The following is a 12,400-nucleotide window of genomic DNA, read 5'->3' as shown; positions in this document are numbered from 1 at the left end:
TGTATGTTCAGGGGTTTGTTTGTTCAGGCACATCCAATAGATGCTTGATTGGATTGAGATCAGGGGAATTTGGAGGCCAAATCAACACCTCAAACTCATTGTTCTGCTTCTAAAACCCTTCCTGAACCATTTTTGCTTTGTGGCAGGGGGCATTATCCTGCTGAAAGAGGCCAATGCCACCAGGGAATACCGTTTCCATGAAAGGGTGTATGTGTTCTGCAACAATGCTTAGGTAGGTAGTACATGTCAAAGTAACATCTACATGGATGGCGAGACCCAAGGTTTCCCAGCAGAACATTGCCCAAAAGCATCACACTGCCTCTGCTGGCTTGCCTTCTTCCCAGTTCATCTTGGTGCCATGTGTTCCCCCAGGAAAGCGATGCACAAGCACCTGGGCATCCACGTGATGTGAAAAAAAAACATGATTCATCACACCAGGCCACCTTCTTCCATTGCTCTGTGGTCCAGTTATGCCAACTTTTGAGCTTTTTTGTGCCGGTGGACAGGGGTCAGCATGGACACCCCGATGGATCTGCGGCCATGCAGCCCCATACGCAACAAACTGCGATGCACAGTGTATTCTGGCACCTTTCTATCAGAACAAGCATTAACTTCTTGAGCAATTTGAGCAATATAGCTTGTCTGTTTGATCTGTCCACACGGCCAGCCTTCGCTCCCCACATGCATCAGTGAGCCTTGGCGCCCATGACCCCGTCGCTGCTTCAAAGCTGTTCCTTCCTTGGACAACTTTAGATAGATACTGACCCCAAAAGAGCTGCAGTTTTGGAGGTGTTCTGACCCAGTCGTCTACCCATCACAATTTGGCCCTTGTCAAACTTTCTCAAATCCTTACGCTTGCCCATTTTTCCTGGTTGTAACACATCAACTTTAAGGACGAAATGTTCACTTGCTGCCTAATATATCCCACCCACTAACAGGTGCTGTGATGAAGAGATAATAAATGTTATTCACTTCACCTCTCGGTGGTCATAATGTTATGCCTGATCGGTTTATAAATGCACATAAAATAAAATATTTCACACACATGCAAATGCTCTGATTTCTCAGAAACACACAAACCAAACAAATCATCATTCTAACTTGCCACATACATTAAAATAGAGAAAGTTTTTCAGGGATTATACACGAGATAAAATATCTAACTTCATCTTCATATGGAAGCTAATATTCAAATATATTTTCCAAACAACAAACAGCCTCTTTTGTATAGGCAAACAAATGTGTTCTATATTGAGGCTATTAGATATAGTACAGCATACAGCACCAGCTGCACTCAACTGATAGTTAGACATGTAATAGAGGACTAATTTAAAGGACAGACTAGTCTGGCTGTAATTATAACTTCCCCTTTTGTTCAAATAGAGGGCTTATAGATGTCTGGCTTTGACAGGACCCTGTAATGAGCCACTGTACATTAATTCACAGACTTGGCATATATGGGATGTAGCCTGTGTTATGGGGGGGGCCTTAAAAAAAGAAAAGATGGAATTATGAAATATTGAACACAAAGTAATGACCATTTTCTGCATGGCAAAATTGGCTTCATCCCTTCGGCTTAAGCTGCTTTTTATGTTTATGCTCGGTTTCTGGTTGTCAAATGAAGGAATTGAGGGCTAAATTGTGATTAATTGACAATAGTTAGTGCAATGATTGCCTCCAGAGTCAAAATCTGTCTTCATAAATCAACAGTATGAGCATTTGGCAACAAAAACACCAATTATAGCAGGAGTAACAATGCATAAGAAACAGAATGCTGCCAAGCCAAGCACATTGGCAATATTATAAAAGTACATAACAGACAGTAGCAGGACGTGCCAGTAACACAAACTGTTTGGAAAAAAATGAGAGAGTTACTCAGGATGGGATCGTTTTCTAATGAACAGCATTTGTGCATGCTCTCTTTCACATCCTGAAACATATAGCTGATGTAAATCACATACTTGGCACACAAGCAATGTACATTTTTGACAATGCAGGAGTTGTTTGTTAACTAATGAGCAGTCTGTTATTCACTATAGCAGGTGAAAAGAATGGCACGCAGCATGTTTTTCACCCGTGTTTCCAGGTCTGGGAGTTCTGGCTGTGCTCAGCGGTAGAGAACAGAGCCACGGTGACACCGTGGAGAGGAATATTACCATAGAGCTGATGACATAATTTAATTTCAAGATCAACACAATCTCATATTTCAAAAGCGTTGGTTATATTACAAAAACAAATTTTAATATCTCATATATGCTGGTCTGTAAAGCTTTCCCTTGTTTTCTGCCTGCTCTGTCTGGATGTGCTGGATGCCCAGAGTAACATTTTCTACTGATTAAATAAGAGCTCACTTCATGTTCTATTCTTTTACAGACAAATCAAATATGCCAGCAACTGTTGCTTGTTTGAAAGAAGGATGGAAGGAAGAAAGAAAGGAATGAAGGAAAGGAAGGAATTAAATCGTGATGAATTTGATTAATTAATTGACTTATGCAATCAATTACAAACAAAATTAATATTATTTGTATAATCGATTTCAACGATGCATTTGTAGCGAACGTAGACCAGTAAGAGCTGTGCGTGTAAACCTCACTCCACTGGCCTCAAGAGGCATGCTAGCGACTGACCTTGGTAGCGCGCCAGCCTCCCACACTGGAGACCACGGCAGTTCAAATCCAACTCAGAGATGGTCGAGTAGGACCAGTAACATTTGGTGCCATGACCCGGAAAGGAGTGAGGTTTAGGTGAGTAAGTGTAACAGACATAGTCCAGCAAGAGATGTGCATGTAAACCTTACTCCACTAGCCTCAAAAGGTGTGTTAGGAACTGACGCAAGAGGCTGTGGTCTTTAGCATCATTGTTAGCACGCCCAAATCCCGCTCTGAGCAGGTCGAGTAAGACCGGATGGGAGTGAGGTTTAGGGGGATGAGCTCTCTTGGCCTCAAGAAGCATGCTAGCGACTGACGCTAAAGGCTGCCATATTAGCGTGCCTGCCCACCTCCTACCCCAAAGTAGAGTGTAGAGTCCCTGCCTGAGCCTGAGCCCAAGCCCGAGCCTGAACCTGACCCGAAACGACCCGCAGGCTGGGTCGGGCCAAGATTTCCCAGCACTATTCTCGGGCCGGGTCGGACCGGGCCCTTGACCAAGTGTTTTTGTTTTTTTAATCATTACTTTATTAGTCTAATTGGGTGGGCAGAAAGCTATGCCATAATCAGAAATAATACATATTTTTAGCAAAGCAAGAACTAATACTACAACTAAGAAACAAATGTGTAGGCTACAAAGTTGCACAAGTCAGGATTAGTGTATGCATGCAGTGTGGAGCGCAGCATTCTGAACAGAAACGCTCTGTGATGAGCTGCTCGTGTGAACACTGCACTTTGCTTAACTAAATCGTTTCGTTTCAAATCGTTAAAAAGTGGACATTTCAAGCTTTCTACACAGATTTCTCATGTCTGTGAGGCAAGTAGCCTGCTGAGTTTCGGTTTATTCATGAGATGCGAGCTCCAGTTCATGAGCATGAAAGCAATTGCTCCCGCGATTTCATCTCACGATATTCAGCTATTTGCTTCTTATTTATTAAATCCAGGCAATTGGCTAAAGAAACCTTTATTAAAATTAAGATACAATTTATACAAAATGAAAGAAATGCGTTCTACAAAACAAAACTTAATATTAAACTAAATATAACCTAATTTCTGACCCACTCGCATATTTTTCATCATCAGATATGTAAAAATAATATAATATTTAAACATAAATATGAAAATAAAAAACATTGTTTAATGGCCACAACAAGTATAGTAAGCTACAGATAAATGTCATGTCTGAGCTGCATTTTAGTGAACATCATTTTACCGGTGAGCGGTTCATGAGCGCGCCTGCGGATTATTGAGCTGAGTCAAGTCAAGTCAACTTTATTTACATAGCGCTTTTACAATGACGATTGTTTTAAAGCAGCTTCACAGTGTTAAACAGGAAAAAATAGCAACAAAATTTGATTCGGCTGTACAGTCGCTCTGGAGAAAATGGCGATGTTGTCAGCTCATTTCAATTTATCAATGTTAGTTTTAACATGAGTCACACCGGTCCGCTTTGCTCATTACAGGCTCGTTCTCGTCAGAACGCCCACATAAAAAAAAATGGTCGGGTTTAAATCGGGTTTGGATACAACGTGGCCGGGCTCAGGTAGGGTCGGACTTGATTTTTTTAGTCCAATCTAAGCTCTACGCCGAAGACCCTGGTTCTAAGCTCGCTCGGAGGGGGTCAGATAGGACCGGTAACACGTCGATAAAATGACCACGGGTATCATATAATGGGTGATATTAACCCAATCTCACTTAACTGTCAGCATAATGAATTTTTATTTATTTATTTTTATTCATTTTTCCAAATTTTGTAGCCTACCTGGTTGTGTTGTACATGCCCCAATTGGGATACTATATTTGCACATTGTATGGCTTGTTTCCACCGAGCAATGCGGTACGGTTCAGTACAATACGGTACAAAATTATATACATTTCCATTGTCAGAAGTTGTAAATAGTACCCTAATTCCGAACCATACTGAACCAGGGGACTTTTTGGCACCCTTTCCTTTGGAGTACCTAGTACAGTAGTCCGGAAATAAAGGGTGGAGCTAGACTCATTGCAGAACGTTGATTGGTTGACAGAGAATTGTTACCTGCGCATGCTTTTTGGCTCAAACAAAGCGTGTCTTCTCGTGACAAACAGCCACATGCCGAGAACGAGTCCTGCTGTATGTCCTCCACTGATGTTAACTGTCTCACGTTCTTCTCGCGAGAATGACGTTGATCGCTATACCACGGCTATCAAGTAAGGGTGCTGTTGGCGGTGGAAACAAGCTGGATCAGGGTATAGCGTCCCAAATAGCACTGAACTGTACTGCTCAGTGGAAACATGGACATAAGAATTTCTTGACTGTTGTCACTTGCACAAGCCAATGAAAAGCTGGATCAGACAAATTATGATCTTGCATGAGCAAAGTTTTAAAATTATTATTTAATTTTACAAGTTATGGATGGATACAAGTTGTGGTTGCAAATGGTTACAAATATGGATATCGAGTTCAATTAAATATCTAGTATTCTGTGAGTTGAAAAATGTAACTAGACACATTGTAGTATTGATACACTGATCATGGGCCCTTGAATCTAATATAATTTTATCGCAGCATGTTTTGAGGTATTGAAAAATATTAGATTGCTGGCTAAGAGAGAATAAAAGTCCGATCTTAATGTAACATCCCTAATTATTACACCTTACAAGTTAGATTGACAGACCTAATAATTGCTATATGATATTCCATTAATAGTTATACATCAGAACAGATTAAAATCCGTGCCAGCGATCTGACCGACAGCTACAAAACTGAAATCTCCATGTCCTGAGAAGATGTCTGCTGTCTGCTCAAGCTGAAGGCTGTTAGATGAGCTCTAATGGTGCGGCACAGGAGTTTACTGGGTTTGAGTTCTGAATTCATATTAAATTTACAGGAAGTGAGAGACGTGAGGCCCTCAAAGCTAAATATGATTCCTCTCCCCCCCAATAAGGCGACATATGTATTGCGGGTGTTGTTGCTGTTTTGGTGTATGCCTACCAACACAGTGTCATTGCGATAGAATTCAATGCTGATATTCCGGAAAACCAAAGAGCTAGACGCAAATCAGATCTGAAGAGTTGCGATTTACAGTGTGGACGCCAATAATTTTAGATGAGATTCCAATCGGATACAAGCCTAGAAATCTAGACACACCCTAGCGGCAGCAAATGTAATTTGCAGCCATGGTGTCTAACAACCCTCCGTTGGCTTGCTAGATTGAAAAACCAAACTCTAGTCAGGCGAATCACATCGAGTATAGAGTCAGCGGGTTTAACATAATGAAGGCAGAGTTGCGACGGTTTTGCGTGAATTTCCTGCTATATCCCTGCTAAAAAAGAATGGCACTGAAGTCATTCTTAAAAAAGGAAGATGTGGTCGAAGTGTCGGTTCTCACCTAGCCCAACTGGTGGGAAAGCGCATGTGGGACTCAGCCACAACCCACTTGTGATTGTTGTCTCACCACTGATAGTGCTCTGGTTGGTTGTAGAGTACTAACAAGACCAACAAGAGCACTATCAGTGGCAGTATACCGCATGCGGAGGTAATTTGAAAAACAACCGTTTATCCCTCCCCTCGGATTGAGCCCTGCCAATGGCGTGTTCCCAAACCCAACATCTTGATGTGAGTCTGGCTTTTCAGGCTAATCGGATACACAAATAATCGGATTTGGGCTGACAGTATGAGTGCTCTGCGTTTCAATGCACATTATACTCAGACTTTGAAGCATGCATCATATGCAAAGTGCAGTCTGAATAATATTTAAATCTCTAACAAATTCTAAAATTAGATATTTATATAATTAAATCAATTTAATATCAGAACTACGCCATATAATTATTTCGATTTCAGTGCAATCAACTGTGCAGCCCAACTTTCAAAAGTGAACTTTCAAACTTCTGAGTCACACAAACACCCAAATTCTCTCCATCTCACACACACAAACACAGGCATTATTAAGAACACACATACACAAACTCTTCCAGAACGCCGACGCTACAGATATGCGGCAGGTTCCAGAGAAAACCCCATGACGGAGGACAAGTCAAAGGTTCAATAAGCTAAAGTAACACTCAAGGAATCTAAAAAAGATCTAATGAATGACAGATTACAAACACAGAATTATGAAACAAAGACTGCAGAATCATTCGCTAATTGAAAACAGATGCACAAGATCTTAGAAAACTCCTTCATTACTGGCAAATCAATAATAGAAAGAGACTTTTTGATGAACTGATTGAGCGACCTACTGATGCGCATGCCAAATTGCAAATGAGAATGTCAGACGTTACAAGGACCCATTTGATCTGAAAAAGTATGAAAATGAGTTTGTCCAGAGACTGTCAAACAGGACACTTTTACATGCTTCCAGTGGGAAGAACAGAAGATCGATTTGAGATGCTTTACAAACTATTAAAAAACAGTGACCTTTATCTAATGGCGGCTACAGAGATGTGTTAAAGGTCATCCATGAAGACTATACATATAAATAAATCTTCCCGCAAATAATGAGTCCCAGAGATTCAAACCCCACTCAACGCCACAACAATGATCTAAGAACAGAAATTACCATACGAGGAATCATTACATGAGATGGCACCTTGAGAGATGAACTGTCTCGACACATAAATCTGCAAGAGGATATATACGGAGGACACTCCTGTTTTTGCAAATGTCACTGCGCACTTTGATTTGTTCCTGTACTGTACTGCGCAGTACCACATTTGTCTGTATTATGTTCACTTTACTTGACCACCGTTTTAAAGCTATTTTAAATCTAAATAAACAGCCAGCCTTTTCATTGATCTCGACTGGACAGTGAACAGATTGTGTGTGCAGCAGTGCAGCAGGATGATTCAAGGAGAGGGAATTCCACATCTATTTCTTGACCACAGTTAATAGGATCCCTTTTGGCTCAGTCTTTTCCTAAGCGCATGAGTGCACTGGACCAAGGGGAACTCGGTAGAAACAGTGGCATTTAAGAATATGGAAATGCGATGGCAAGAGCTGGCTTTATTATCTCTGAGGAATAGCAGACCATCAGGCCCGGAGAACCGCAGGGCCCACTCCCACTCAAAGGCACTGTGTTTCATAAGCCTGGCTTATTTTTTAGGGATGTGGGCTCATCTAATGGGGGAAGAGCGTGAGGAGTTTGAGAAACAAGAATGGGGGAAAGATGAGTGTGTTTGATTGGGCAGCCTTTCAGAGCCCACAAGGCTCATCATATTTCCTACTGAAGAAAAACAAAGCATTTGAACCCAGACATCACAATCACATCCAGCCAGCTCGTCCGATCCAAAAGAGCATTCTTTCCTTCGGCAAGGCTGCTGCGAGTCCGTCGAAAACCAAACAGATCACCTACACCCAGAATCAGTCATACTGCAAGTGCACACCTCTGACTCACACATGCTAACCACATCCCTTCCTCACACGCTCGCAATCAGGTCTGTTTTCTCCTCTTTCTGCGAAACGACTGGCAGCTAAACAGGGAAGCCTCTTAAGATACAAAATGAAATCATCTCACTGCCGAGGGAATGAGAGCATTAACAACACCCTAAAAATTACAGTCATTAGGACTAGATAGATGTGACTAATCTAAACCACTTGTTAGGCGCTCTTGCTGAAAGCCAAGCAAGGATTGATTGGACTAACTTAAATAATGAACTAATCACAAAGTTAAGAAATCAGGAATATGTTGCTATTGACTTCTTCTCAAATTACTCCTACTGAGATATCCATCTGATCTTCTAGAAAGTAAAAAGCAATAGTCAATAGTCTTTTCGCCTTGCCAAAAATACAATTTGGGCTGAATTCTAAGCACTGCCAAAACAATTTCATGGCAATTCATAACTATTTTAAGTTTTGCCAAAGTGGTGGCTAATTCGTATGAATTCTTACAATCTCCTTACGTCCCATTGCGGTTAGGTTCAGGGGTGGGCTCAGAGGTGGACCCTCATGCTTATTTATTTATTTATTTATTACATTTTTGAACTAATCACATTTATACAACCTTATAAAATACTTGCGTTTTCCCATGATATCAGGTTGGCAGTGCCATTTTATAACCTGATGACCAACTTGTATACGTCTTTATACCATGATTTTGCCTTAAAGAAAGATGTTCAGTAGTATTTTCTGAAGATATAGAACCAAAGCACTTTGTGATCACAATTCTTAGCTTTAGAAATTCATGACACCAAGCAAATAACTTAACTCGTCAGTGCTAACAAATGAGGTAATGTCAAAATGCCTCAGAGCCATTGGCCAGTTAATGTAGTAAAATTACTTTTCTCAGCTTGTTTGTCATACAAACGCACACAACTGCTTTAAGACAGTTATGAGACTGCTGAGGAAACATTCAAGCTTGCCAAGTCTCATAAACTCTGATATTCTGCAGGATCGTGTTGTCTTCCACACCACAAGTGGAATTAAACCTCTTTAATTTGTATCTGTCAGCACAATGGGGACTTTAAAATACATTTTCTCTTTGTTTGGGAGATGGTTTTTTTCGACGATTTTAACATTTCCGAAAAGGAAAACACGACAAAGCCAGAATGATTTACTAATATTGTGTCGAATGCGTTGTTTCCAAACTTAAGACAGCGCCCTGCAGCGTTCGCCGTAGCGCGCCCTACCTGTACAGGTGTATGCCATCCAGGTGAGGCAAAGTGCATTTGAGTTTGAAAGGATATGGATTGCAAACCATTTTCAGGCACCAACTCCTTGGACGTGTGGTCTGCTTCAGATAGAAAAACACAACCGGTGCCAAAGACGGATAAGGCAAGGCTTCCCCGCCGCTAGCGGACGCCTCCTCCACCGCTGCTCCGGTCGCGCTCTCTCGCCTTTCGCCTCCATCAGCCTCAAGCTCACTGCGCTCCCCGCCACCGGACAGGTCGTTAAGTCGTATAAAAGTCCTTGGAAGAGAGGAGCTACCCTCTGCTTCCTTCAACTGATGGTCCTCGGAGATATTTCCTCCATCTTCAGCCATCATTCACCCCCTTGAGGAGAGACAATGCATGCATTACTTGCAGTACACTGGAGAAATTAATCTGATTTTACGCAGTTATAAAATGCTGGGGAAAAAATATATGGAAAAATGCATATGCCATTAAAGATCGTACACGTCCATTTAATGTAACCGACATGATTGTAAATAAAATTATATTGAATAAAATGCACTAAAGGTAACTGTATTTTGGATTTATTAATTATTAAGGTCGGTGCATTTGAACAATAGACAATAAATAGACAATACTTTTGAGACTATTGGAATTGTACAGGCTGGTATTCAGTAATGATTGATGGAACTGTACGGAGGGAGAAAACAATAAGCCACCTAAACAATATGATGTGGTACTTTGGTGTCTTCTATTTAAATCAATGACATCTTATTCAAAATAATAATAATAATAATTAGCATTTAAAATAAATACTATGACTTAGCCTACTTTAAAACTTGGCAGTATACCTGTTTAATGATTACACAATAAGGACGAAAATGAGCGTGATTATGCTTTAACAATAATTCAGTAAAATATTGTAAATGTTGATTTCTTACCTGTAATTGCTTCTGAAAATATGCCCAAATCGAGCTTACTCATCGCATGATCATTTCTGTTGCAAAAGCAGTCCAAATGATGGGATTGAATAGGATCAGTTGGAGCTCGCAGGCAGTTTCCAGGTGGCAGTTACAGCGCAAGCAGGTTTATGGGCATCTCAGTGACTTGGACATCATGCCTCAAGATATCAGCATTGTATGTTGATGACCAACAACCAGATACAAACAAGACAAGTCCTGCAAAACTGATTCCCAATCCCCAATCCCCAAATGTGCGCTCCACTCGTTTTTCTCCGTGTGCGCACACTTAAAAAGTAAACCAACAATGGTTATAATTCAATGTTTTTTTGTAATAGATAACCGCGGGATCTAATGCTCAAAAGTATTCACAACAGTAACAATTATAGATCCTTAGACAATTAGTAAAATCCTTCAGAAATCTTTTCTAAAGATGCAGGCAGTGATTTTCTGTCTGCACATGAAAAGGAAAACCTTAATCTCGTGCTGAAAGAATGCGCAAGAGAGATCTCTATGCTGAAGTCTTGTCCATTATTGCGAAAATACACAAGTCTCCAATGATTCTCCCAGTCGGCAAAACGGTCTATAGCACGAAACCGCTCATGCGAACCAATTCACAGCTGGATTCGGATTCAACTTCCAATCCCCGCCCCTTGAAGGCGCGTCCGCCAATCAGAGGCGGCGATAACTCAGCATCTCTTTTGATTGCATCAAAGAAGTGCCAATCAACACTGTACTACCATGTCTGGTGAAACAGCTGGAACCTCATTGTTTACACTGAACCAATAAAACTAGGAAAAGTTTGGGATTGGACTAAACCCGCTATATGCTCCGTCTATGTTTATTATGAAACCTCTGTTTTTTTTGTCAAGGAACAAAACGAAAAAAAGACATATTTATGATGAGAACGACCAGTGCAGGGGTTTTTAAACTTATCGACGCCAAGGACCTCTTCCTAAAGTGTAGGTATCTGTACATGTACATGTATAAAGAGTCATTTATACAGCATGAGAACAAATATAAAGTTTTTTAATTGTCTCATAATTGTTTCCCAAAACGAAATAGCCTACTGTATCTAGCTTTTATATTGTTATTATGATAAAGTCAAAGTAAATTAGTGGAGTAGGCTACTGTTAGATACATAAACCACAACAATATAATCTTATGATTTCTGACCAGTCTTTAGAAAGAAAACTTAAAATAATTTGAATTAAAAAATATTTTGGAAACAAATTTGATTAATATTGTGAGTTAACAGGTTAACATTGATGGCCCTTAAAAGTAGCTTTTAAAAAGTCTTATACATTTTCAGCACACCCCCTTGTGGCCCCCTACCGGTGATTGATAATTATGATTTTATAGCTTTTAATGTTCTTTCCTGGATAGTTACTTGAAATGGAGACTTTTCGTGCAACCTTTAACACACATTAAATAACTCTGAACTATTATATTCTTCAATCAAATGTAGCATTTTAAGCATATTCCACACAGGCTTACTAAAAACGTACTAAACTTATATATATTACACACACACAATATATATATTAGACACACACACACACACACACACACACACACACACACACACACACACACACACACACACACACACACACACACACACACACACACACACACACACACACACACACACACACACACACACACACACACACACACACACACACACACACACACACACACACACACACACACACACACACACACACACACACACACACACACACACACACACACTCCAACCAAAAATTATTCAGACACCAGATATAATTAGTGCCTATGGGTGCAGGACACTATAGTTCATTTATGTAAGTGAGGATAGCAAAATAAAGCAAACTGTGATATATTATATAACCAAATTCTTTATACAGTGGACTACCAGTAAAACTGATTAAAAAAACTTGGGACCAACATTATTCAGACACTTTGAGTGTTTTTTTATTTAATTGCTAATGTGACCTTTTACACCACAGACCGAACAAAATAAAGCATTGCTTGATAATTGGTTGATCTAAATTGGTATTATCTAATTGTGTACTTAAATTGAACAGTTTACACATAGCTTATATACATTTAAACCAAAATGTTTAACTTTTTCTCACAGTTTATTGGCTATAGTTTAGAAAATTGTATTGAAATATGACAATAACTCAGAATTAAACCGTGTGTATTAGATTAGAATTA

The 12,400-nt window shown here is 40.1% G+C and overlaps 1 protein-coding gene across 5 annotated transcripts in view; it reads right to left on the bottom strand.

The window, feature by feature from the left end:
* Nucleotides 1–10,785, bottom strand: part of cacna1g (calcium channel, voltage-dependent, T type, alpha 1G subunit) — a 296,673-nt gene extending 285,888 nt beyond the window's left edge. For all 5 annotated transcript variants that reach the window (XM_067429513.1, XM_067429516.1, XM_067429515.1 and 2 more), the window contains exons 1-2: nt 10,178–10,785; nt 9,313–9,617 (exon numbers count right to left, since the gene is read on the bottom strand). In XM_067429513.1, the coding sequence (XP_067285614.1) occupies nt 9,313–9,610 (298 nt within the window). In that variant the 5' untranslated portion in view covers nt 9,611–9,617; nt 10,178–10,785. The remainder of the gene's footprint in view (nt 1–9,312; nt 9,618–10,177) is intronic.
* Nucleotides 10,786–12,400: the final 1,615 nt, after the last annotated feature.

The sequence above is a fragment of the Pseudorasbora parva genome, chromosome 21, assembly GCF_024679245.1.
Source record: "Pseudorasbora parva isolate DD20220531a chromosome 21, ASM2467924v1, whole genome shotgun sequence".
NCBI classification, from domain to species: Eukaryota; Metazoa; Chordata; class Actinopteri; order Cypriniformes; family Gobionidae; genus Pseudorasbora; species Pseudorasbora parva.
This window is presented reverse-complemented; position numbering and strand designations above follow the sequence as displayed.